The sequence below is a fragment of the Camelus dromedarius genome, chromosome 16 (assembly GCF_036321535.1).
Source record: "Camelus dromedarius isolate mCamDro1 chromosome 16, mCamDro1.pat, whole genome shotgun sequence".
Lineage (NCBI taxonomy): Eukaryota > Metazoa > Chordata > Mammalia > Artiodactyla > Camelidae > Camelus > Camelus dromedarius.
In genome coordinates, this window is record NC_087451.1 from 40,082,936 (window position 1) to 40,110,490 (window position 27,555).

The window sequence follows — 27,555 nt, forward strand, 5'->3', positions numbered from 1 at the left end:
CTTGCATGTAACTATCACTTAGCAAGGTTATAGCAAAGCTAGAATTGAAGCCAGTTTCCTGCTTCAGGAAAGAGCTCTGGATTTGTGGGTAGAGACCCAGGTACTATTCTAGTGCTTTAACAAGCCTCTTTCCTTATCTATAAGTGGGCATTATCTACTTTCCCCTTTCTAAAATGCCTATTCAGAGGATCATACTAGATAACATGTATAAAATGCTTTGACATATGAAATGCTCTATAAATTAAATAACCTTGCTCAACTTGTTAATTACACATCATAAGCATTTCTAGCTCTTACATGAGTATTCTAAGCAATTAGTTTTACCTTTCTCACAGTTAATTTATGAGATATCTTGAAGAGGGCAGTGTGCTTAGTTAAAATGATACGCAGAATTAAAAACAAAAGAGCCAGGATCTTCAGTCCATCTCCATTCCTCTAGATTTCAAGCCAGTTTCAGAATGCTTTAGAAATCTTGGAGAGTTCCAGCCCTTATTATATCTAAGTGGAAAGCATTAGGGAGCTTGTGTATTCCAGGACTCATAAGTCAAAAGCAAAGCAAGAGGAGACTGTAAACTCTGAAAGTTGATCTTCCATTACATCAGTTTTCTAACATCTGAATTTAGGAGGCCCTTTTGCGAAGAAAACTAAAGCTAATTGAAATTTGCTCCTTGAAACAGTTACTACAGAGTATAGGCCAAAATGTTCTTAATCCAGCTTTTGTAGGCAGTCATATAGATGGTGAGATCTTTTAGCCACTCCTCCCCCCCCCCCCCCCCGCATTTAGAAAATGACACAGCTACTGGGCTAGGTATTAGAACAGATGAGAAGTATTCCCGTGTTTAAATTCCCCATTGTGATGGCTGCATCAAGTCTGGCATCTTTTCAGGCCTGACTTCTCTAGTATCCTCGATTCCAAAGACCACATGTGAAGATGGTCTTTTCAGAAAAACACTGCAGGAATTTTGTCTCAATTTGTTACTATCTTGCTTTGTCGATTTACCAAGTTTGCTGCTGAGAGAAGAAGTATCTTACTTGACAATGAGAGAACAGTGAGGATATTGCTTAGGGATGTTAAAGCACTCTGTAAGATCAAAGTGATGTGTGTAAAATTGAACGAGATACTGAGATGGACTGGCAAAGCTCACATTCAGTTTCGGCGTCAAATTTCCATCAGTCCGTGTTTGAATGTAGCTGAACTCCCCCATCTTGGAAGTTAGATCGGTATAAATCTGTGTCAAGAATTAGCTGGGAAGGGCTAATGTTCATTACTTGATGGTGGGTGTGTTATTCAACTTTCGATCCACTCCACCCCCGTGGACGGAGTCAGTCACTGAAAAACGCAGTTTCACCGAAGGGAGTCTCTTGCTCCACCACTTATTGCTTCATCATTTCTCAAGCCTGCATGCCTCAGCTTAGACTAGCTTCCCCATCAAGGCAAATCTGACAGGTTTCTGCAAACAGTACATGTCGCAGAGTTGTGGGTAAGTAAGATTCCAGAACAAAAAGATCTGGGGAGGGGGAGATAGTTCCCATTAGTTGAGCTATTTTCCTCCTTTTACAGATAAAGAACTTGAGGCACAGAGAAAGGGTGGGTTTACGCTTTGAAGCTTGGCAGTCTGGTACCCGAGAGGCCAAAGTGAGAAGCATTTGAGATACTTTCAAAGAAAAGTGCGAGGCAGGTCTTTTGAAGTCCTGCCACACGAAAGGAAAAAGAACAAAAAAATACTAAGTAGCCAAGTCAGCAGCCAGTGTTGATTTTGCCTTACTCTAGTCCCCTTGACTCTTCATTGCTGAAACCTTCCTACTTCCTTCCTGCTGCGGGGGCGGAGGCTCCGGGGAACCCTTTTCGGACGCCGAAGGCCACACCGACAACTCGGTCGTTGGCTTCCACGCTTGGGAAAACGAGTTCCTTCTGTTGGAGACGTAACGCCCTTAGGTACGCGCAGCGCTTAAGGAGATAACTCAGAACTGGAGAACCGCTCCCTTCTTGAAGTCGCTGCTGAAGGCGGGTCGCACCCAAAGCAACGCGGGAACCGGGCCGAGGCGGGGCTTCATCACCCGCTAGGGGCTGGGCGGGGCTTCCTCACCCGCGCGGGGCGGGGCGAGGCGGAGTGAAGCTTCCCCAGCCGCTCTAGGGTGGGGCGGAGCTTTCTCACCCTTGCGAGGTGGGGCGGGCGGGGAGGAGCTTCTCCACTCGCCCCGGGGTGGGGCCGGGGATGGGGCGTGGCTTCCCCATCGCGGGGCGGAGCCGGGGTAGGGCGGGGCGGAGCTCTCCTCTACCCGCCCACCCTAGATCCCTCTACTGCGCATGGCACGTTGCGTACCTCTCTCCCAGCAACCGGCCTGGCGGCGGCGCGGCCTTAAACTAGGGAGGCGGAGCTGAGACGGGGTCGGAACTGCCTGCTAACTTCAGGACCAGGTACCGGGCTGGAGGGGCCGCCTGGTGCGCTCCAGGGATCAGTCCTTCCTCGCCCCGACGCCGATTCCATCTCCCCAGGGGCGGCTTCAGCAGAGCGGCCATCCTAGGTACCCCCCTCACCTTCCACGGGCCCCTTTTCACCCGAATCCTTCTCGATTCCCAAGATGAGGGGCTGCAGCCCGAGAGTAGAATAGGCTTGGGCCTGACCCGGAGACACTGGAGCGGAGTTACCCCGCGGGATAGGCGAGCGCCTGCTTTCCCTCTCCCTTTCCTCTCTCATTTTCAGGTGGGAAACTTGGGGCCCAGATGGTAGTTTGTCTGATCTTTCAAAGAGGAGCCATATCCTATTGCTGCCTTCTCCCCGCACCCTACCCCCCACCGCATCCCCATCTCATCCCAGGCTGGATAGGCAGTGAGTCAAGCCCTCTTAACGACAGAGATCCAGGTGACTCCCAAAATCAAACTAAACAGAGCTTCTAATTATCTTGTTTTCCAAAATGTTTAAATGCCCACAGTAGATTTCGGGTGGAGATGGGGTGCGGGTAGGGGAGTAAGTGCGAGGGAAGGCGAGTGGTTAAATAAAACTGTTCACGGTTTCAGGAAATAGGGAACTAACTTCTCTGCCCAGCCTTCTGCTAAGATATCCTGGCATATTCTAATTCGACTTCTTCTAAAAGAGGAAAAGCCTTTTGAATTGGTCCTTTTCTTATTGTAGTATCTGTTGAAGTAGAACCATATTCCAATATGGGAGACCTTCCTGTAGCAGAGAACACCTGAGATGAGTAGTGAGGGACAGGTAAAAGTTAACCAGGTTGCAGGGAGGGTGTAGCTCAAGTGGTAATGCACATGCTTAGCATTCATGAGGTCCTAGGTTCAATCCCCAGCACTTCCTCTAAAAATAAACAAACCTAATTATTCGCCCACCCCCACCAAAATAAAATAAATAAATAGTGCAATAATAAATCAAATAAATTTATTTTAAAAGTTAACCAGATTGGGAGAGTGAAAATGGTCCAGAAAGGGAAGCAATATCTTTAAAGTTTCTTCCTTTGGTCTCCATTTCCTACCTGCCTTTCAAGCTCCATGTCCTAAATATGGACCTATCCCAAGGCTTGCTTCCCAGCCTTCTGCTTTTCTCTCACCATTTTCTTCTTTGGTGAATTTCTGTCACTCGTATAACTTTAGCTAACTCCCAAGACCACACAGACTCTTTTAAGCATCAGTCTTAACTTTTCTAACTGAATGCTATATATTTCCCCTTAGGATATATAACTGTTTTCTCAACCTCAGTATGACTTAAGAGCTCAAACTCATCTTTACACCAAAACCACATCCACCTCTGAGCTTTCCTATTTTGTCTTTGACACACTACTCTTCCCCAGTTACTCAGCACAAAAAAATCGGAGTCGTCAGAGTTGTTCATAGGTAGAATGGATTCCCTTATGAGTAGTGAGTCTCTGGCACGGGAAGTTTTGAAGCAGAGACTAGATAACCTTATATCCAGGAGTTTTTGAAAGCTATTCCTCCAAAGAGTGGAGGATGGGCTAGATGACTTATGGTGTCTTTACTAATTAAATTTCTTTATTTTTCCTTCTCCACTCTCCATCTATTTCTCAGCATTCCCTCTGCTGCAGGCTCTTATCGTCACAAAATTGGTCCTTTGTAATTGTATTCTAACTGGCATTCTTTTCTCTGGGTTATTTTCAACTCCCCTTCTCCCACCCCTTTGCAGGTTAATAATATTCCTTAGAATGTTCGGTAGAACGAGGTTTCTCAAATGTTAGTCAATATGGCAGCATTACCATCATATGGGAGCTTGTTAGAATGACTCCCTAATGAAAATCTGCACTTTAACAAGATCCTTAAGTGATTTGCATGCACAATAAAGTTTGAGAGACACTACCTTAGACCACTGTTTTGTGTTTGTCAGCTTTCTGTTCAAAACCTACAGTGGCTTCTACTGCCTGCTGAATAAAACCCATACTCTAGCATGCACTTCGGGCCTTTTCATTGTTCTCATACATGTGGAGTTCTGCCTCTGTGACTGCCCTCACGTTACCTGGAGAGAATATGCAAAGTGCTGACACACCTCTCAGCACATTTGGTCACTCATTCAGTATTACTGAGTGCCTACTGTGTGCTGGGCACTATTCTAGAAACCAAGAGATACACCTATGGACAAGTAAGCACTAAATAATCAGTAGTTAATACTATTTCCTGCTTGAAATTCCCACTTTCTTTAAGTCCTATGTGACATTTAAACCCTACCCATTCAATGAAACTATCCAGGTCCACCCCAACACATGGTAATCTTTCCCTTTGCTGAACTCCATAAGTAGTTGCCCATTTCTACTTGTGCATTCCCCAGACCTGCTGAATTAAAATTTTTGGAGGTGAAAGGTCGGGCATCCATAGGTTTTTCTAACTACACAAACTGATTTGAAACATGTCCTGGTTTGGGGACCAGTGGTTCAGATCATTAACGAAGCTGTTGAAATGGCAGCTAGAACCAGTTCTTGGGTCTCTCCAAATGGGCAGTTATATTTGTTGATACAGTGTTTTGATTTTTTGTTTGTTTTTTGTGGGAGGGGTAATTAGGTTTATTTATTTATTTTTAATGGAGGTACTGGGGATTGAACCCAGGACCTTGTGCATGCTAGGCGTGTACTCTACCACTGAGCTATGCCCTCCCTCTGATACAGTGTTTTGGAGTTGACTTTATTTTCTGTTTCCATTATTTTTTCCAGAGCATAGATAATTACTCTTGAGGATAAAAACCATGTTTATCTACATTAATATTTTTTCTTTCTGTTGTAGACTACTATTAAATTTCTTTTACATGATGCTTTTTGTCTAATGTTATTAGACAAAGTGCATTTGAATAATCTTGTTTTTCAAATTCAATCTGTATTTTTACTATTTCATGGCAAGATAAATGAGTCTAAACATGGTGGGGGGGCTTCTATAAGAAAAAGTTAGGTGAGAATAAATGCAATTTGATAAAAATCAATAGATGATTTTGAAAGGCCTCCTCATTCCCCTAGATTAAAAAAAACATTGCTCTGCCTTCTTTGAAGCAGTTCTAAGGATTTCTAGAATTCTATGTACCAGACTAAGTCCCTCCCACCCTCCATTGTTATACCACTACCACAACCCCTCACAACCCCAGCCCACCTCAAAAAAGAAGGAAAATGTGGGAGGTGTTTTCCTAGATTCTTCAAAAGCATTTCTAATTATTTATCTTAAGTCATCACTTTTTACATCAACTTTATTGAGATACAATTTACCTATAACAAAATACCCTTATTTAAATGTACAGATTGTTGAGTTTTGACAGATGCACTCACATCACCACCACGCAGTAAAGATGTAGAACTTTTCCATCACCCTGTAAAGTTATCATATGTCTCTTCGGAGTTGGCCCCTCATCTCACTATTGGTCCCAGGCAACCAAGATCTGCTTTTTGTCTTACTTTTACTTTTTCTAGAATTTCATGTAAATGGAAACAATACGTAGATTTGTCTGACTTCTTTCACTTAACATGATATTGTTAAAAATTTTTTAAGAACATGATATTGTTGCATATATCAGTAGTTTGTTCCTTTTTATTGCTGAGTAGTATTACATTGGTGTATATACCACATTTTAAAAATCCTTTTCAGTTGGTAGACATTTGGATTATTTCCAGTTTGGGGCTGTTGTGAATAATGCTTTTATGTACATTCATGTACAATTCTATGAGAATATGTTTTCATTTCTCTTGAGTAGGCTACCTAAGGAGCAGAATTTTGGGGTCATAAGAAGCTATTAAACTATTTTCCAGAAAGGCCATACTTGTTTGCATTCCTGCCAGCAGTGTATGAAAGTTCCAGTTGGTTGATAAACTTTCTAACACTTGGTATTTACTTTTAGCTATTTTGGTGGGTGTTTAGTGATATCTCATTGTGGCTTTGTGTACATTTCCCTGATGACAAGTGACGTTGAACATCATCATGTGCTTAGTGACCACTCGCGTATCTTCTGTTCAGATTTTGCCCATTATTTAAACTAAGTTGTCTTACGGAGTATAGAAATTCTTTATATATTCTGTGTTTAAAGTCCTTTGTAGACATACACACACAATATATTTTCTCACAATCTTTTCATTTTCTTTTTTTTTTAAGTGAAAGTAGATTTATTGAAGAAGATACACACTCCATAGACAGAGTGTAGGCCATCTCAAAAGGCAAGAGAGGCAACCAGTCTTTTCATTTTGGCAGAAATTTTTAATTTTGATAAAGATCAGTTTATCAGTTTTTCTTTTATATTTCATGCTCTTGATGTTTTTTTTTTTGAATCTTTACCTATCCCAAGATCATGATTTTCTCCTCTGTTTTCTTTACTAGTTTAAACTTTTCCTTTAGTTCTATGATCCATTTCAGATTAATTTTTGTGTACACCATAAGGTAAGGGTTGAGGTTCATTCTCTCTAAATAGATACCAAGTTGTATCTAGACTATTTTTCCCCATGAAATTACTTTGGCCATTCTCTTGAAAATTAATTAACTGTATATGCATGAGTCTATTTCTAGATTCTGTGTTCTATTCCATTGATCCATTTGTCTATCCTTAGACCAAAATACACTCTCTTGATTACTGTAACATTAAAGTAAATCTGGAAATCAGGTAATGTAAGTCTTTTAACTTTGTTCTTTTTCAAAATTATTTTGGCTATTTTAGGTCCCTTGTATTTCCATGTAAATTTCAGAGTCAGTTTATCAATGTCTTTTAAAAAGTCTGCTGGGATTTTAATTAGGATTGAGCTGAATCTGTAGATCAGTTTGGAAAGAATTGATATCTTAGCATTATTGAGTCTCCCATTTTATGAACATGGCATATCTCTTATTTAGATCATCTTTAATCCCTTTTGGCAGTGTTTTATAATTGTAAATGTACAGGTCTTATCCATAATTTATTAAAATTATTCCTAATTATTTTATGTTTTTATAGGTATTGTAAATGGTATTGTTTTTTCAATTTCACTTTCTAATTGGTCGTTGCTAGGATATAGAAATTCAGCTGGGTTTTATAATTGACTTTCTTTCTAAATTCCTTTTCTTAAGTATAGAATACTTAGAATTTTCTATGTGTACAATCATGTTATCTATCAATAAAGAATTTTACACCTTCTTTTCCAATCTGTACACCTTGTATTTCTTCTTGCCTTTCGGCATTGGCCAAAACCACTAGTACAGTGATGAACAGAAGTGATAAGAACATTCTTGCTTTGCTTCTATTCTCAGAGTAAACTCATTCGTTCTTTTTATTGCTAAGTAAGTTGTTAGCTATAAATTTCTTATACATATCTTTTACCAAGTTGACTTAGTAAATTCTATTTCTATTTTATTCCTATTTGACTATTTCTAGTTACTGAGAGTTTTTTTTTAAATCATGAATTGGTGTTGAATTTTGCTTTTTCTCCATCTATTGAAATGATTGTATTTTTTCTTATTTACTCAGCTAATAAGGTAAACTTATACATAATATAAAAATTGTATTATTTTTAAAAATCCCTTAAACTTGGTTCTTTATTTGCAAACAACTTCAAAGAAAGACAGTTTTGTATATATTGATCCATTTTTTTAATGTTAAATCAATCTTTTATTCCTATGGTAAACCCCATTTGGTCATGATGTGTTATGCTTTTAGCCATTCTATAAGTTCGTAACTATAAATATCAAAGATAAAACAAGATCAGGGTGATTTGAAAAAAGATAAGATACATTTGAGAAATGGCAAAAGCTCTTGGAAATGGGTAACTCAAATTTAAAACTTAGTAGAAAGGCTAGAAAATAGAATTTGAAGAAATCTCCTAGAAAGTGGAGAGTTGTAAAGTAGCAGTGAACTAAGTATAATGCTAGGGGATAACTCTAGAATTACACCTTTAACTGTTAGAACTTCTGTTCCTATCTCTTTTCAAAGAACTAATATTCCCCAGAATTGGAAGATCTAAATCTCCACACTAAAAAGACTGACTAAGTGCAACTGGCCTAGAAAGCAACCAGTCCAGACTGCAGGAGGGAGATGGAGGGCCTCGGGAAGGCAATCTCCAGGGAAACTTTGGAATGCATGAGTTTGAGTGTATGGAAAAATACATTGATAAGACTAATAGCAGAGACGTTGGGGTATTTGGGAAAAGTTAATAGCTACATGGAAAAATAAGCAAGCGAAAAAATGAGGCAGTTATTAACTCTAGAGGAAAAAAATAGGTGTACAAAAAAGAAGACGTGATCATCTCTAACTGCCTCAACTAAGAACCGTGTTTGCATAGTCATAGTAACATAAATGTGGACTATTGTTTTAATTAAAAACTATGTTAGAACTATGTTGGGAGAATGAAGGCAGGGAAGTAGGGTGCAGGAAGGTGATATAGGAGAGCTGAGTCTTCATCTTCCATGGTAGGAAGTTAGTAGATAAATGTTTAAAGTGGGTAAGTCATGGACATAAACAGTATTTAAGAATGCTGATAAGAAGCAGGATAAACAGCCACAAGAATTGAAGGTAATTGCTTCTTCATAGCGGTCAGTGGAGGACTGGGTCAAGAGAAATTTAAAAATTAATTTAAAGAAAAAAAACCATATAACAAACTTCTCTTTTCTTATAGAGACTGCAGTATTTCCGAACGTACTTGGCCAAAGTACACCCAGGTTTATTGTCATTGAAAGTTTCTCTAAACAAATCCTTAGAATCTAGCAATTTGTAGGTCTAGTACAGTGCTTTGAATGTAGACTCATGGTAAGTTTTTATTCATCAACAGGTATTTTTATAAAAGGAGATTTGACTAACTCAATTTGTGTCTATCTTCCTTTTAGGTTTAAATTTTTGAAATTGAAATAGGTCTACACATTAGGAACTCATGTCTTTTCTTGTAAGTAAACCAGAGCGAATTAGGGTAAGTGTTTCTATTCTTCTTGCTTTACTATTTTTATTTTCTGAAAAGCAATGTGTTTTGGCAGACATTGTAGGTGGTTTTTTTATATGGTGCTCAGAATCATACACAAGTGAGGGATATATATAATGAAGCAGGTATTAAGGCCTCCACTCCTGAGAAAAGAGTTTGCAGGCAGAGACTGACCAGAGACACAATATGGCCATCAGCTTGTCTGATAGAGAAGAAACAAGGTGGCCTATGTTACGAATATCAGTCATGCCACATTAAGTTAGTTGCTAGCCCTTTTCAGTGTAGATATGTACCGGCTAGTGATCGTTCCATTTCCTATGTATTTTCAGTGAGTGTGTGTGTTTTAAAAATCAGCATCAAAAAAAGATCAGCATCAAATTGTAATCATTGAAACACTTTTTTTCTAAGTATATTCATAGGTATTATACCTGAGGATTTCACCAGCTAAAATGATCTCAAGAACAAATACTGGGTTTAGCTTCTTTACAAGCTTCTATAATTTCGTAAAAGACTGTCTTATTTTATTTATTATCAAGTACTTAATTTCTAAGTGCAGTAGTAATTATTTTAAAATTCTGTAACAGTACATATGTGCTGTGAGACATTATGAATATACCACTTTCTGTAAATATTAAGGTCAAGTTATATTTTGTGGTACAGTGCATATGAACTTTTTATATCAAGTTTTTTTAATTTAGGGTATTCTTCTTTTAATTTGGAAAAAAATTGGTATAGAGAAGGGCAGAGAATGATGTTATAGTTTCACTTCATAATCCATATTATGCGAATTATTTCTGAATGTTACTTAAGCTTCCTTTTTCTTCTGTTTATGTGTATAAGAACAGTTTATATTGGAAAGAGTAACTTTCACTGTTAATTAAGAGAAAAAAACCCCAAATCTCTCCTTAGCCTGAACTCTACCCAGTGGAAAGGATGCCCCTGAGCCAAACTTTAATACCAGTCCTTAAGTGAAATGCAATCTTGATTCCATTGCTTTTAAATATGAGCTTCCTTTCTATTTCAACCTAGCCTGATTCAGGTGAAACCAGACCACTGACCAGTATGCTGGAAATCTAATACTCGCTTGAAATAGGCCAGTAAAGTGAACCACGGTTTGGTCAGGCTAGTTTGGTCCTTGTAAACCTGGCAGAAAATGTAAATGTTGGTTAATATCTTCAGAAATCTTAGTGGATGAAAGAATATGCACTGTGCTGTTTCCTTTTACAAATTAATAGAGACTTGTGAAAAACTGTTTCAGCCCTGTTTTCTGTTTCCAGCAGTATTGTTCAAATTGGCATTAATTATGCAAAGCATCTGTAACAGACAGCCATGGAATGACTAAGATGGAAGCAAAGGCAGTTTTATATGTAGGAAGGATGAAAACATTCTTCATTTTTAGGACCAGTACTACTTGTTCCTCTTCTGTCAGATTTAACAATTGTTCATCAAATTAGGCAAAGAAGAATAGAGAAAAAAATTAATCTATTGTTTTCAATTGGTTTAAATCCAAGATTGTTCTCAAAACTTTTCCATAGAATTGTATCTTAATTGTACTACATGATTCTGTTTTTGTAGTTATGAATTTGTTTGTCTATCTAATGGCTGATAGCTAATTTGTTGTGGCTTGGAAGAAATACTAATTCTCTTTGGGGTTTTCCTCTTTAGCGGTGGGTCTCGGAAAAGTTCATTGTTGAGGGCTTAAGAGATTTGGAACTATTTGGAGGTAAGTACAGTATGGCATTTAGCTATCACTTCAGGATAAATACCACTACCCTTTATTGATTACATCATTGTTATAGACGTTAGTGATTTGAAGGACAAGTCATACTATATATTTGGCTCCTTTTTGAATCCATGGTTTCCCTAAAATTTGAGGACTAATCTGGCAGTTGGCCCCTGCCTGTCTTGATTGTTAGAACGCCAATATTTACTTAAAAACACACATTTCTTCTAAGTATTTGTCAAGTTGAAATTCACATTTTTAGAGGAAAAAGCTAGATATTTAAAAGTCTCTATCCTTGAAGATTTAAAAAATAAAATTATAGTCAGGACAAAGGCAGCAGTGATATAAAAGTTATAGTTTTACAGACCAATCTAGTTGGCTGATCTTTTCATGGTAGAAATTATGAGACTTAAGAGAACTAAGGAAAAAATCTGTAAGGCAAAAATATTAACTTCTATTGTAACACCCAAATGTTGACTCAGAAGCAAGGTAGATTTGCAATTTTGAGGTTTAACAGACCCAGACATTCCCCTTCAGCTGTTTTCAAATTGAGCTTTTTGGGGAACTGTGATCTTAATTTAAAGCAAAGAAAATTCTTTTTCTTTTTTTGTTTTCTATTTAATTGGAGGTACTGGGGATTGAACCCAGGACTTTGTGCATGCTAAGCATGCGATCTACCACTAAGCTATACCCTCCCACTTGAACGTTCTTTTTCTATAAAAAGAATTGTAGTAAAGCCCCGTTCTTTGTGTCTGAACACCAGGGTACTCTCTTTGACTCCTATAGCTAAAGAAATGGGTTATCAGATTGTGCACATTGATTGACTGGTCCAGAATACCCTCTAGAGGCTTGAGTAATTGAAAACTCAAACTTATTAGTTACTAGGTGGTACCTATTAATTCATTTTCCGAATGCTACTCAAAGAACTTTTGGCATTGTATTATTCATGAACTTTGTCAAAGGGTTGTGTTTTAGACAAATAAGAGTTTAGAAGAATGATGAGTTATTTTTGATTCAGTTATAAAGAATAAAAATAAGCTGCACAATGAAGGAAAGGCTAATGGAACACAAATACTATATTCTGGTCCTATTCTCATTTTTTCCCATCATTAATGAGAATACAAAGGTTTAAAAGTAAACATTAGCATTAATGGAAATTGAGTTGGGAGGCCAGTTTACAATTAATTAGTTAAAAATATTCTGGTTATATGAATTGGATTAATGGATTTTAGCTTCAGTGTCTTGAGTGTAAGATCTCTCCCTATCTTTTGATAATTCCCTAGTCTCTGGTCTGAGGAGGATAAAGAGATTGTTCTATATATTGTTTACATCTTGATGAAGTGTATATTACCAAGTTTGTACAGCTTGAAATTTGCCTTCTGCTCTGGAGTACTGAGTTTGATTTCCTCTCATCTATTCATCTGGCTTCTTACTTTTGACAGACTGTCTTAAGCAACTGCTTCTGCTATCTGTGTACCAGGAAACTGATGTCCAAGGCACACACACACACAAAATCTTATTTTGATAAATTGAGGCTAATTTATTCTGCAGCCAATCTCTAACAGCATAACATAAAATATTTGGTAATGTGTAATCATTCCAGTACTTCACAGTTAAAAATTTGATCATTTTTATCACTTTTACAGGATGGAGAAAATCAAAAGCACAGATATGAAATTTGTCTGATTTTGGAGCAGAAAGTCGTTTCAGTTGTCCTTTGCTTTATTTGTTTTCACCAGAAGTAGCAGAGGGTCAAAAAGCCCTTGCTTTATTTTCATTCAGAATAGCTTGTATCTGGCTGGAGAATCATATTGGGTAATGATCCCACGAAATGATCCCACATGTTGCTGTATAAAACTTTTTTGGGTTTTGTTTTTTTTTTTGGTAAACCTGTTTTCTAGTCCCTGCACTTCCTGGGAAATAGACAGCCAGGTCTATAACTTTATACTGAATTTTTTGTTCACAGCATAAGACTCTGAAACCAGCCTATTGAAAGTAGAATTGTGTGCTGATGGAAAGTCACTGTATGACCAGAACTGCAGGAGTTGAGTTATACTCAGTAAAGAATGCCCTCTGTAGAACAGGAGCCTTGTCCAGTTTTGAAGAGCCATAGATTTATGTTTAAAACCCCATCTAGCTGCAGCATTTTTACTGTGGATCTCTGTGTCTGTGTGCGTGTGTCTACATGTAGCACTGCAGGCACTTTTTGCTATAATGACTCTTAAGTAGTTTCTATGAATAAACGTAGTCCTAAGTGCAATAGTTGCTGTTCTGAATGTGGGTGTGTCTTCTGCTAAAAACAAAATGCCAACAATCCATTTCTCTACTCCAGAGCAGCCTCCGGGTGACACTCGGAGAAAAGTAAGTGACTTTCTAGGCTCTAGCACCATGGCTGTTGCATGGAGATGATTTGTTGTGGAATTCTGTGAGTTCTTTTGTTTTTTGTGATTGGCTTATCATTTTATGTTTCTGCTCATCTGTCATTGAGCTTTATTTGTAGTGTAATTCTTCTACTTGTGAAGACTCAGGTTTCACCCTGGAGAGATTATGATATGTACTGTGAAAACTGAAAAAGTCTCAGGCCTTTTCTGTCTCTCTTGGGGATTAAGGTCTCCTGTCCTTCCCAGCCCTACCAATCACCCACCACCCTCTCCAAAAACAAGAGAAAATGTCAACAGTCTAACATGTGGTTATCTTTTAGTGGTACTAAATTTTCCAACCTTAGTCTGTTAATGATAGATTCCAGTCCACAGAGATAATATAGATTCCTGTCTATATTATATGGCAGGACCTCAAATCTCCAACTTTTAAAACAAAACCCCAAATCTTAAAGTACAAAACAAAAAAAATGTATTATTTTATTGGCAGAAGTTACAAGACTCCTGCCCTGCCTCTTACTGTTCTAGTTTGTTTTACCAGTGGAAATGAAGCAGCGTACCGAGCTGTTTTTGATGCTGTGAATCATTGTCTCACAAAAAAAGGATAAGAGTCCTTTTCTCCACAGACTTCTTCCTCTTCTCAGATGACAGACCTTTGTGCCTTTTGCAGGACAGCCCCAAGGTGAATGCAGGATAATGCTGCTGACTAGGGGTTTCTCTTTGAGTAAAGCTTGGCTGGGCTTTACTAGCAAAGAGCACCTTTCTATCAGATTCAGATATTTTCCAGTCAGGAGACCAAAAACATGTCCCACAGGGTCAGTTAGGTATTTTTCCAGAGTACAGTACCAATTATATACAGTTTTTATATTTTCACAGCTGCCTATGTTATACCAAAAGCTATCCTGTGTGAAACCTGTGGGAGGTTGAATGTGTTTATTCGTTGGGCATTTCATAAATATTGTCTTTCTGTGCTTTTTTGTACTTTGTTTTAAACTCTTTAAACAAAGTTATTTTATGGTCATTTCTGAATATCAGTAACTTATGTATTTTCAAATGCTCCAGAATGAACAAAGTGCTTTTCATGATGGGATAAACTAAAAAAAGATTTTGACGGAATTAGTTTCTCGCTCTAGGCAATTGGAGGTTGTGCATTACACTAATACAACTATGCCATGCTGTGTTTAAAGAGAATGGACTTAATAGCTCATCCTTTTCATCTGAATTTTGACCTTTTCTAAATCTGAAACAGTATAATGGACTAACGTGCCTTTCTTGTGGTAAAGTCAGACCAAACCTCCTCCACTCAACATATTGCCTTTGTTTGTTTGTTTTCCTAAACACAGGTTGGCTTCTCTCTGCATTCAGACTAGAACATGCACAGAGTAGGAAGCCTCCATTTTAGGATCATTTCCAGTGAGCTGGGGACAGAATGGTGGAGGAACCACAGCAACCACCAGACTAGTTCATTCCAGATTGCCCAATGAACTCACAGTCCCAATTCCCTAAAGAATTTTATTTTCTAAAACTTAACATTTTTAAGTAGTTTTCTATAGTCAGCAAAGACGGGGGAAATATTTGTCAGGTTACAAAATAATCACATCAGTAGATTTATGAATCATTCCCTTTCTAGGCTCAGCGAAAGTGTGTCTTCAGTGTGTAGCCTGGGAGGTGGCATGACTTACATGCACTCCTAGCAAGGAAAGGGGGGATAGGCAATTAAAAAAAAAAAAAAAAAGCGTCCTGTCTGTAGTTCTTCCAAAGGGAGTTATTTAAAGCGTATTATTATTTTTTTTAATCTCAGGACTCAGCTATCCTTTATAGTCTTTTTTTTTTTTTTTTTGAAGTTAGAGAAGCATTAAGGAGTTTGCCTGGAGATCAGAGGAGAGACCTTCAAATACAAAGTAGTTGTAGATTTGTTCTCATTGGGCCATATTGTTACCTGCTGAAAAATGCAGTACTTTCTCATGTGCAGGTGTCAGGTTCTGATCTACACAGTTCCCCTAGTAACAGGGGAGCTAGTGAATATGTTATAGGAGGGCTGGCATTTCCAGTCGAGGTCAGCATGTTGAACCATCTCCAGTGGAACTGGCTGGTTCGGTTGCTCTCCTCTTCAGCCCATTGGAATGACAAGGTCATGGGCAGAAAACCTCCTGAGTTCAAACGTTGCTTGAATGATTCTTTTGTAAGGATGTGCCAGCATTGTTGTAGGCGTTGGGAAACACATCAGTGAAGAAGACAAGGCCCTGACCTCATGGAGCTCTCAATCTAGAGGAGGAGACGGGCAATAGATAAACTAAACTGCAGTGATCACTGTGAAGAAAAGAAAGCAAGATGATGCAATAAAGTGACTGGGAGCCTCCCTGACTTTGGCTGAACTGTCTTCAGTGAATAGATGACATTTAAGTTGAGACCTCAGTGACAGAACAAGAAAGGTGGTGGGGGCAGGGAAGGAGTAGGGCAGGGGTGCTCCAAGCAAAAGGATGGCAGGTGCGAATTTGCTAAGGCTGTGCTTGTCCAGAGGGGTCCGGTGCAGCAGGTCCAGGGAGTGTGGTGTGGGATGGAGTCATGGGAGCAGGTGGCAGCTGAGTCATGTGGAGACTCACAGGCCAGGGTAGAGGGGTAGGTGACCCTGATTTTATCGAGGAGTAGATTGATACCTGAGAAAACAGCATCTGCAGAGCAGCACGTGTGCAGCGGATTAGAGGTACAAGGTGGAGATGGACTCTTCCAGACGAACTTTGCATGCAGCTTAAATTCTCAGCAGCGGGGAGTCGCCGTTTCCAAGCTCGCGGCTTCAGCTTTTTGTTCACATCGCTACTCCGATTTGTCCCTGGGTTGTCTGTACCTCTCTCACCTGTGTGAGGCCCCTGGCTTGTAGTAACAAGAACCTTAAGGTTGTTTTGAAAACAAGATAGTTTCAAGAAGCTACAGTGGCTATTAAATGATCTGAGAATTTGTTTTCAGAGCATTTGAAAGCACAGATATGTGTAAAAACCAAAATCAAACCAACCTTAACTTATCAGGCTCTACTTAGGATTCTGTTTTCTGCATTCTCTCTGTTCTGTCTTCTTTGTTGAACACGAGAGTGACCAAAAGTAGGCAGCAAAAGGAGGAGGAGAAGAATAGAATTTATAGTTATTGAACACCCGTGATACCAAGTAGCGTAAGTTCTTTACATATTTTATCTCATTTCATTGTCACGACAAACCTGTGAAGTGGGAATTATTCTAGTGATGAGATGCCGAAGATCCCAAGGGTTAGAGGGGCTTGCCCAGGGTCACAGAGTAGGTGATAGACTGAGTTCAAGTTCTGCCTCTCCCTGGACCCTAAGCCTAGAGTCTTCACATCGCACCATATGTTTTACTCAAAATAGCCTTTCCCAAATTGGGCAGATGTTAGGCACAAAAGACTTCTCTGTACAGGTACCTCTGGGAAGTGTTAGGTTAAACAAAGTTAAACTTTGTCAAACTACAGAACTTCTTTCTCAAAGCCTTTAACACAATACATAGTACCCGTTGTAACAGTCCATGAGAGAGAGTGCTGCATTTTGTAACTTACTTGGCCATGTAAACTTCTTTCATGTGTTAACTGCCAGGATCAATGTTCCATGGGGTCTGCTTTGGGGAAATCCTACAGAAAACAACTAGGTAGAAAAACGGACAAGAGACAGAAAGAGGCATTTTCACTTTGGAGGAGTCCCACATGGTGAATAAATATATGAAAAGATGCTCAACTTCATTAGCAATCAGAAATGCAAATCAAACCCACAGTGATATTGGCAAAAATTAAATCTGAATATATCAAGTGTTAGGGAAAAGATGGATCAGTGAGAACATACTTGAATTGCTGGTGGGGGTGTAAACTGACATAACCATTTTGGAAAACAATTTGGCATTATCTCCTCAAGGTGAGTGTTCATATACTCTGACCTCCAATTCTACTCTTAGGTATAAGCTTTAGCATATATGCGTCAGGAGAGATGTTCAAAAGTGTTTTTAGTAGTACAGTTCATAATAGCAGAACTGAAAAACAACCCAGAAGCCCATCAGCATTGGAAGGATAAAGTGAAGTACATTCACAAAATGAATATTGTACAACATGGGTGTACAACTTGGCTTTATATTTCTATATGTAATATATATAATAATATATGGGTGAATCTTAGAAATATAAAGCTGATTAAATTAGAACTGTGGCTTGCCAGCAGGGGTCAATTTTGCTTGACTGGGTTCCTCTCAATGTCAGTGTAAATGGTACCAGAGGCAGAACCCCATTTGATTTCCTTCTATTGGTTGTGTCAACTGTTTTGAAACCAGATGTGCTTGAAATGTCAGGACACCCCCCAACCCCCAGAAGGTGATGCCGCCACGTGGGAACATTCTCAACTGAAACACTTCTGGCTCGTGCTGAGCCAAAAGCATTTCATGCGTTCAAAGACCTTTTCCTGATCAGAGGTCAGGTTTATGAAATGCAGCATGTGAAATATGAGCTGGCCTAAGGCTCTCTGTTTCAGTTTTACACGTACCTGAAGAAAAAGGATCCAAAAGAAAGAAAAACACTCATAGTCCCTAAATCATACAAATAAATTTGGTCTGGAAGAAGGAAACAGCCTGTTAAGCTAAAGGAAGAGCTGTTGGCCTGCTATGAATTCTGCTGGGCACTTTCCATCAGGACTTCAGATATGATGCCTGCATCCTAGATGGCTTGCGTCCACCTTCATTTGCAGCCTGAGTGGGCAGGACCGAGGGAGCAGGTCACTTCTGTCTGGGATGATGGCTGAGACCTGGCCCAGTGTGTTACCTGTTTTCTTGCTTCACTTGGAAATGTCAGGTTATAAATAGTCTGGGCTCTTGGTTTGCTAAAGAGGAGGCCTCTTATAGCCACATTTTGCCTATAGCAAGATTCAACATTTGGGATACGGTAGTCAGGACCTTAAAAATGGGACCCTAAAGCAGCAGGAAGTTCAAGAGAACCTCCCCCTGCCTACCCATCTGCCTTCTCTTTTCTAAATGTGCCTTTCTCCAGACATCCTTCCCCAAGTAAGACTTTCATGGTTTTTAGCCAATGAGGACAAGGACAAGCAGATCAGTTGTTGACTGGAACTGGCCCTTGTCCCCCATTTGTAGATAGCACTCACACTTACTCTGGTATTAGTGCCGATTACTGCACTGAACAGCTGAGATTTTACTCTATTTCTCATCAGATAGTGCTGGAACTTCTTCCTTGCTCCAGAGTCAGAGTTTATGTGTTTGTTTAGAAGCCAGTCTCCTCGTGGGTCTGAGTTACCATCTCCTCACTCCCAAGTTTCCCTTACTAACCTATTTTTCTTTTTGTTTAGACCAATGAGGCGAGCTCAGAGTCGATAGCATCCTTCTCCAAACAGGAGATCATGAGTAGCTTTCTGCCAGAGGGAGGGTGTTATGAGCTACTCACCACTATAGGTAATGTCCAGGGCTGTCATTGCTTTCATGCTCCAGGGGCCGCTGCAGCTTTCTCGGCATCCTTAGATGGATGTGTGCCAGAAGCTGTCAGCCAGTTAGCAGGATTCATGGTGACAAAACTGGCTTTTGTGGGTCTTCTTTGGTTTTCTTCTTCCAAGTATGAAAAAGAGATCACGTTTCCAGGAGAGAAGCTTTTTGGCAATTTTCTCTTTCGGGCTGTATACTTCTGGTGTCCCAGGCCATAGTCAGAACAGTTGGCTGAGAAGGAACTGATGGAAGGAAAATCAAGAAATAACAGAAGTGAAAAGTTTTACCTTGAGTTTTCTTTTAAAATCAGTCTCTGTAAGGAAGCTGAAAACCTTTGTTATTGTCCCTGTTTATGGCATTCCTCTGTCCTTTTAGGCAAAGGATTTGAGGACCTGATGACAGTGAATCTAGCAAGGTACAAACCAACGGGCGAGTATGTGACGGTACGAAGGATTAACCTAGAAGCTTGTTCCAATGAGATGGTGACATTCTTGCAGGTAATAAAATGTGAATGTGACACTGGAGGGTGGGCACTTAGTTCCAGTAGTAATTACAAGGCATCCCTTACGTCTGTCTTCTGAAGTAGCTTCCAGGAAATGAAGTGAGATCAAACCAAGAAGTTACAGAAGCTCTCGGTGAAAAATCTTGGGCATTTGGCATTAAGGATTCTGTAACACTGCTCGGCCCAGTTTATATTCCCCTCTTCTCCAAAGATTCCTTTGGGCTCATTTATTTATTATTCAGAGAGGCTAAGCAACTTGTGCCTGGTCATACACACTAGTCAGTGGCAGAGGTAGGATGCACACCCTGACAGTCTCGTTCCAGGTAGAGGGCAGCCTGCCCCACCACAGTGGACCATCTTCCAGCTCTTACTGTCCTGTTAGCCTGATGGGCCTTTCTATTGGAGAAGCAAGTAGCTGCCCTCGTATTAAACTAGGAGAGGCTGCAGGTCTAGTAACTGCCTGGAGACTGGATTCTCCTTCACAGATGAAGGCACGTGCTGAGAATTCTTCCAAGTTAGGGCCTGGGTCAGTGTATTTGAGTACAGTTGGTTGCAGCCTCTCCCCCTTCTTCAACTACAGTGTTTTTCTGAATTCACGCTCATCTGATGCTGTTCTAATACCAGCTCCTGGGTTCAGTGTAGTTTTGTGGGTCTGAGGATAGAGCAGAAAGTCAGTCCCAGCTCAGCTATTTGGGGAAAAACATATCTGAGTTTGTTCTAGAGCATTCTGGGCTTTGTGATTCTTTATTCTGGAGACCCGTGGACAGATAGCAGGTGCTGCCTATTTAGTCTTGGCTCATTTCCCAGAGCCTAGGACCCTGGAGTTTCTGCTGTTCTTTTGTCCAATTTTTTTTTTTTTACATCTCTGTCCAAATTTATTTTAAAATTTGTGTATCTTACAATTTCTATAGCTGCTCCTGAGGAAGGTGCCCTGAGCCTGAGGTCACTGGAGAAATCTCTCCTCATACTTAGTAGTTATTGTTTGTTCTTTAATGCTTTCTTTCCTTGTTTCTCTTGATAACGACATTTTCCTTTACAACAGGAAAACATTTTTTGTTTTCTTATCTTGGAGAGGAGTTCTGTGTCTTGGCCCTCGAAGTCGAGCTAAGCTTGTAAGTTCCTCAGTCTTCAGTCAGCAGCTTGTTTTTATCGTCTCCGAGGTGAACGGCGACCCTCGGCTGTGTTGCTGGCTGTCCCCCTGTCGGCGGGGAGTCATTTCTGGATGCTGTCTACAACTCGCGGGCAGAGCCGGGCTGGCTTCCCCGCTGAGACGGCAGAGCCTAGTCTCTCTCATACTGGCGGGATCTGCCTAGGCAGCCCCCAGGATTCTAAGAAGAGGACCCAGAAAGGCCTAGGTCCCCGTACAAGTCATGCTGCCACCTTCATGTTGCGCGTCACTCCTCGGTGCCCCTGGGTTCTGACTGCAGCTTACCATTGCTTTCAGGGGGAGCTCCATGTCTCTAAACTCTTCAACCACCCCAATATCCTGCCGTACCGAGCCACCTTTATTGCAGACAATGAGCTGTGGGTTGTCACGTCATTCATGGCGTATGGTGAGTGGGAAAGGGGTCCTGGCAGAGAGGGGTTCTGTGAACTCTGCTGTCAGCTTGCTGATGTGTGTGTTTTCCTTCTCTGTTTCCCTTCCCTCTGTCCCCATGATTCCTACTTCAGGTTCTGCAAAGGACCTCATCTGTACACACTTCATGGACGGCATGAATGAGCTGGCGATCGCTTACATCCTGCAGGGGGTGCTCAAGGCCCTGGACTACATCCACCACATGGGATATGTGCACAGGTGCTTTCTTGGGCCTCCTCACCCTTTACAAGAGGGGTGTCTGGGTGCATGTGCCCTCCAGTAAACAGTTGAAGGTTGACTGAAGTGAGTGAGGCCAGTGTTTAAAGGCTCGGACTCTTGCCCTTGCTTCTGCTGGGGGGACAGAGCATTTCCCCGTCAGTGCTGAAGCCTGGTCCTGAGTGCTGTGTGAGGGGCACATCTGACATGTTGTTGCCTCTGCACCCCTGCCCCCTCCTTCCTTGGAGCACCCAGACTGGTGAGTGTGCCCCAGAGTCAGCCTTGTGCCGAGAGGCTCAGGAGAAGACAGATTGCTTGGAAGACAGTGTCAGGAAAAGCGGCTCCTGGTAGGAAAGATAATAAAACTAGGACCCCTACCTAAGTCCACATACAGAGGAGCACTTCAGATGGATTACAGGCCTAAATGGAAACTAGACACTTAGATAAGAGGAAATGTGAGGAAATATTTTTGTGACCTGAGGCATACCATAACTTCTAAATGTTTTACAAGCACAAAACATAAGGCAGGAAATTGATTGATTTGATTATATCAAGATTAAAGCTTTCCCTCCAATAAAGGACACCATGAACAAAGTTAAGAAAGGAGTTACAGTGTGGAAGATGTTAGTTTTGTCTAAAACACACAGGAGATTACTAACAAGGAAATCTTGTGACTCAATAAGAAATGGATAGCAAAGCAGTAGAACAATGAATAAAGGAAAGAAAGCCCAGAAGACTAAAGGTCATATGAACAGACACTCAAACCTAGCAAGAATCAGATAATCAAATTAAAGCAGGAGGATGTCACCTCATATACCTAGGACTGGCAGTAATTCGGAGGCTGAGTAAGGACTGGTGTGGCGAGGAGGTAGGTCTCCTGTCTGGATGGTGGGTGGTGGCCCAGTACAGCCTATCAGGGTCACTTGGAACTGGGACCATCAGTGCTGCCTCTGGGTGCACACCCCCAAAGAAGCCTGCCCACAGGCCCATCGGGGGTGTGTATGTGGCCGCCTTTGTTCATATTTGTGGTGATTAGGGGCAGCACGAGTGTCCCTTCCTGGAAGAATGGATTAGTAAGTGTTAGACCCCACCCCAGAGAGCAGGTGGCAATCAGAAGCAACAATTAGATGTATACAGATGGTGGTTGGAGAGTTTGAAGATAGAGTACTGAAGAATGGGATGCATAACACGGTACCACTAGGTGAATTGAAAATGGCATGCAGAACAGTGATGCACTTTATGAGAATGCTAGCAAGCAACACGCACAGATTAAAGGCAGTGGACAGTAGAGGAAGCAGTGTTCTGGGAGCATAAACAAGAACTTTAACAAAACATAAATAGGTTTTAAAATCTGGTGATTTGAAGAAAAAAGCTGGTAATATGTAAATAGGGTCATTCTGTTTCTTCTTTTTCGTATATGTTTGATTTTTCAAAAGAATACGTGTTTATGTGTATATAATACATACATATACATGTATAACACTCACACACACACCAGGGTAGAGCACTGACTGGATCTGGTGTTTGAAGACAGAGATTCACAAAGCTTGGTGAGGGACTCCTGCTGCCCGGTGACCCCCCTCTCTGCCCCCAGGAGTGTCAAAGCCAGCCACGTGCTGATCTCCTCGGACGGGAAGGTCTACCTGTCAGGTTTGCGCAGCAACCTCAGCATGATCAGCCACGGGCAGCGGCAGCGTGTGGTGCACGACTTTCCCAAGTACAGTATCAAGGTCCTGCCTTGGCTCAGCCCGGAGGTCCTCCAGCAGGTCTGTTCACGGGGTCCCTAGGAGCCCCCATGCCCCACCAACTCATGATTCCCCAAGGAGACCTTCAGGACTTTCCCGGCGATGGGGTTGCCCTCTGCTTCTGAGTGGAGCAAGGGCTTCTTGGAGGGAGGACTTCCCTGTTGGCAGGTAGACCTGGGAGGCCTCTCTGCCCAGGCGTTCCGGGCCCATTGCAGTGATGTCGTTCCCCTCTGTGGGGTCCCAAACTGGACCTCATGCTCCCTTCCGAGAGGCTCCCATCTGAGGGGAAGAGCAAGCATTTGGGAAATGTTTGGTTCTCTCTCCACCCCTGTACTAAGCAGGAGCGCTTCCTCCTGCGGTTCCACAGCATCACCAAGACATTCATTCCTCCTAAAATAGCAACTCTTCAGTGGTGCAGGCGAGGAAAGTCTTAACCACGGGTCCCAATTTGGGTACAAGCATTCTTTTCTTCTCCCCAGTTTTTGCTCCAGTCACTTCTTTTTCTACGAACAGTGACCAAGGCTCCAGTGGAGTGACCTGTGGCTCTTTTCTCCTGATTTAGAATCTTCAGGGTTATGATGCCAAGTCTGACATCTACAGTGTGGGAATCACAGCCTGTGAACTGGCCAATGGCCATGTCCCCTTTAAGGACATGCCTGCCACCCAGGTAAGCCTGCAGCCCAGAGGTTTCCTTCTGGCCTCACTGCCTTCTACAAATACTTGTTGAGGACCACAACTCAGGACACCGCCAGGGCTACTAAGATGAAAGACCCAGTCTCTTCCTTCAAGAGCCCTCCCAGTAGGGGAGATAGCTGTGTGACTGTTGACCTCTGTCTGTGATATCTGCGGTGGTAATGGAGCCCAGCTAGGGCAGGGCAGGAGCAGGCTCTCTGCTCACAATCGCATGGCCTGGAGCCTACATACCAGGTGTCTATCTAAAACATATACATCAAGCTAACAAATTTTTATAAATTTGTAAAATATGTCTATCTTCATACCTTTATCAGTATACCTGGAAGGCCAGTTTCTAACTTAGGATTCTTAGACTTCTCAGGTTCTGCGCTACCATGTTGCAGCCAATACCACTGGAGCCTCCAGCCTGCAAGTTCACCTTCTGTTCATGCCCCTTTTAACGACTGCCCTTTGGCCACTCTAGGCATACACACAGCCAGTGGCATTGGAGACAGACCCAGGGAAGAGGCTTGTCTAGGTCTTATCAAGTCCAGGAAGTGGACCTGGGTCATTTGGGCAAGGATACCTGGGTCCCAAGTACCTGGAGAATGACCTAGAACTGGGAGGGGGTTGGGGCAGGGGTGTAGGCTCTGAGTGAGCCTCTCTCTGAACCCACAGACTGCTTGTCCTGTGGGAGGCGAGCAGCTAGAGAACAGCCAAAGGGCTGCTCTAGAGGAGAGGACCCAGGGAGGCTTCTGGGCAGAGCTGACACTTGAGTCTTGAAGACAAACAGGAATTAACGGTGTGAAGAATGGAAACTGGAAGGAGACTCTTTTAGGCAGCAGGAAAAGCATGTGCAAAGACCCAGAGGCAAGAAAGAATAGGATCTGGGAATAGCTAGTAGTTGTAAATGGCTGCAGTACAGGTGCTTCTGGGGGTCTGCTGGGGGACATGGCTGGAGAGGGAAGCGGGGGCAGATCATGGAGGACCATGTGGGCCATGCCAGGGCATTTGGTTCCAATCCCAAAACACACGGAGAATTGCCAAAGGCCTTTTTTTTTTTTTTTTGACAGGGAAGGTAATTAGGTTTATTTATTTATTTTTAGAGGGGGTGCTGGGGATTGAACCCAGGACCTTGTGCTTACTAAGCAAGCGCTCTACCACTAGAGCTACACCCTCACCCCCACCAAAGGCTTTTAAGCACAAGAGTGATAGCATCAGATACACATTTTAGAAACATGACTCACAGATGGATTCGCTCTGGGAGGCTGTTTAGGAGGATATGGAAATCTATCCTAGGTAAGGATCTAGAAAATCTAAGTAAGATGGTAACAGATGTTCAGGAAAGAGTGAAAAGGCTGTTTAAGATAAACAATAGATACAGTTCCAGAAACAGAGTCTCCAGTAGAACTCCCGGTGATGATGGAACTGTTCTGTATCCGCACTGTCCAACACGGTAGCCACTAGCCGCCTGTGCCTGCTGAGCACTTAAAATGTGGCCAGTGAGACTGAGGAACTGAATTTAAGTTAATCTAAACATAAACAGCTCTCTGTGTGACTGGTGGCTGCCATATTGGACAGCACAGCTCTAGAGGGAGTTCCAGGTTTCTGTATTGGGTCCCTCGTGAAGGTGACGAGGATATCCATGAGGACAGCAGTTCCTGCGGTGGGCTGCTGGGACATGGAAGGAGTCTGAGGACTTTGGAACAGCTGCCCAGGCCTAGCCTGCCCCTGGGTGCACTGGTCCCCTGCGGCAGCTGCAGCGACACCCCAGGATACGGCGCTGTGGGCGCTGCGGAATGGACCCCATCGGACCCACCTGGGAGTGGCAAACTAGGGCCAGGCTTCAAAGAAAAGACCTGGCTGCTGCCTTGACCCTAAGGCGAGGGCTCTAGTTAAAAAGATATAATACCTTATAAAGGGGCAGAGACTGTGCACCCCTTCCTTCCAGCCATGGTGAGGGCGGGTACTTCTTTGCAGTCCTCCTCTTCAGTTTGGGCTAGCTAGGGTGTGGCTGCCGAGCCTGTGGCCAGCACGCCTTTGGAAAAGTCAGACTTAGTCCACTGCTGCCTTCACTCCCCCTGAATCACTTGTATATTGGGAAAAGTGTATTTGTGAAGAAACCCTGGCTCTGTCCTCCCCAGATGCTGCTGGAGAAACTGAACGGCACGGTGCCCTGCCTGCTGGACACCAGCACCATCCCCGCTGAGGAGCTGACCATGAGCACTTCGCGCTCAGTGGCCAACTCCGGCCTGAGTGAAAGCCTGGCCACCAGCACCCCCAGGACCTCCAACGGCGACTCGCCGTCCCACCCCTATCACCGCACCTTCTCTCCCCACTTCCACCACTTTGTGGAGCAGTGCCTTCAGCGCAACCCGGATGTAAGGTACGCCTGCTGGGCTGGGAGGGGCTTCTGGGGGCGCCGAGGCAGCTCTGGAGTTTAAGGCAGGGTTTGAGGGGACGCATCTGCCCTGTGAGGGTCTGGGTTCCCCGGAGGAGTCCGGAGCTCCCGCAGCACGAGGGATCAGCACGAGGCTTTGCTGAGAAGCCAGCATGGCTGTTGTTTCTTGTTGAGCTGAGGGAAGGCTAGAGGGGCACTTGAGGATAAGGCAGAGCAGCAGGATTCTGGAAACCAGGCACAGAGGTGATGCTGGTCTCTCCTCCCCTTTCTCTACAGACCAAGTGCCAGCACCCTCCTGAACCATTCTTTCTTCAAGCAGGTACAGTAGCACTCTCCCAAGGCCCCCTGGGTTTTTTTTTCCTGGCCTATGGTTCCAGCTACCTTCAGTCCCCTCAGCTTTGAGGTCTTTGGGTATATTCTTCCTTTGAAGCAGAGAAATGACTGTGTTTCTGAAGCCCTTTGATGGCAGTGCTCCTCCCTCTCGTAGAGACTCTTGGCTCCAACAGTCCATCTGTCACTGGGCCATGGTCCCTCACCCCATGGTGTCCTGGGACTCAAAGCAACAGGATCCACCCCCAACTCTCTTTCCTCCCCCAGATCAAGCGACGTGCCTCAGAGGCTTTACCTGAGTTACTTCGCCCTGTCACCCCCATCACCAATTTTGAAGGCAGCCAGTCTCAGGATCAAAGTGGAATCTTTGGCCTGGTAGCAAACCTGGAAGAGCTGGAAGTGGATGACTGGGAGTTCTGAGCCTCTGAAGAACGCACATTCTCTGTCCCAGGACGTGTGAGCCTGCAAGGACCCTTCCTGAGGGCTGGCCACATTCCTACCCTCCTGGGTGCAGGTTGGGCAGAAAGGACATTTCTGCCAGGAGAGTTGGCTGCTTACTGACTGGGAAAGAAATTCCTCGAGAGAAGCTATCCTTTATTGCTCCGAGGCTTTTAAGACACAAGGGAATCCCAACAACCAGGGATTGGGAGGGGCTGGAAAGCTGACATTCACAGTCCTGTGAGCTCAGGCACCCTGACCTCTTCGGAAGGAAGAGATGCTGTTCTGGCCCTGAGGGCTGAAGTCCAAGCCCAGAGTTTGACTCATTGCCCCAGGGAACTGTGTGACTTCTTCTGCCCACCCTGGCTCTCCTACCAGCCTGATTCCATTCTTTTCCTCTGCTCTCGGATCCTATAGGTTCACGGAGGGGCAAGCAATAAGACCCCCTCCCCTCAGACCTCGCCCTAATAACTGAAGAGAAGGGTATTTTTTCTTTTTAAGCACTAGGTTAAGGCTGGGGAAGTCCCTCCTTATCCCCCTTTTGCTTGGGCCCTGACACCTAAATCCTTCCCTTGATTCATCTGTGTTGCTCATTCCTTTCCCACCAAGAGTCCATGTGACTGCCTCCTGCCAGCTTCCTCGGTGCTTCCTCCAGGGGCCGTAATGTCTTGCCTAACCTGAGGGCTTAAGTCCTTATGCTGTATTAGTTTCATTGCCAGAACAAATTAAAATTTCCAGAGAATCCA

General features: G+C 42.7%; 1 protein-coding gene across 11 annotated transcripts; it reads left to right on the forward strand.

Annotated features, from left to right (window-relative positions):
- Positions 1-1,386: 1,386 nt before the first annotated feature.
- On the forward strand, positions 1,387-27,555 carry STRADA (STE20 related adaptor alpha). 11 transcript variants are annotated; one of them, XM_064495681.1, is made up of 16 exons: positions 1,387-1,481; positions 1,772-1,936; positions 2,294-2,419; positions 2,706-2,864; positions 9,272-9,351; positions 11,026-11,083; positions 13,416-13,444; positions 18,800-18,902; positions 19,305-19,426; positions 20,876-20,984; positions 21,103-21,226; positions 22,818-22,989; positions 23,531-23,635; positions 25,785-26,026; positions 26,318-26,360; positions 26,639-27,555. In XM_064495681.1, the coding sequence occupies exons 5-16, from the start codon at positions 9,316-9,318 to the stop codon at positions 26,789-26,791; spliced, it is 1,296 nt and encodes a 431-aa protein (XP_064351751.1). In that variant the 5' UTR covers positions 1,387-1,481; positions 1,772-1,936; positions 2,294-2,419; positions 2,706-2,864; positions 9,272-9,315; the 3' UTR covers positions 26,792-27,555. The 11 variants fall into 11 exon arrangements, with proteins under 11 accessions (XP_064351751.1, XP_064351749.1, XP_031324717.1 ...); XM_064495679.1 differs by having other exon boundaries at positions 2,336-2,526; XM_031468857.2 differs by having other exon boundaries at positions 2,336-2,419.

What these genes read in the sequence shown, in the direction of transcription:
- STRADA (XM_064495678.1), top strand. Translation starts at nt 9,316, where the DNA reads ATGTCTTTTCTTGTAAGTAAACCAGAGCGAATTAGG. An exon ending in GTAAACCAGAGCGAATTAGG is followed by an intron (nt 9,352 to 11,025) that starts GTAAGTGTTTCT and finishes TTTCCTCTTTAG; the next exon opens with CGGTGGGTCTCGGAAAAGTT. An exon ending in CAGCGCAACCCGGATGTAAG is followed by an intron (nt 26,027 to 26,317) that starts GTACGCCTGCTG and finishes CTTTCTCTACAG; the next exon opens with ACCAAGTGCCAGCACCCTCC.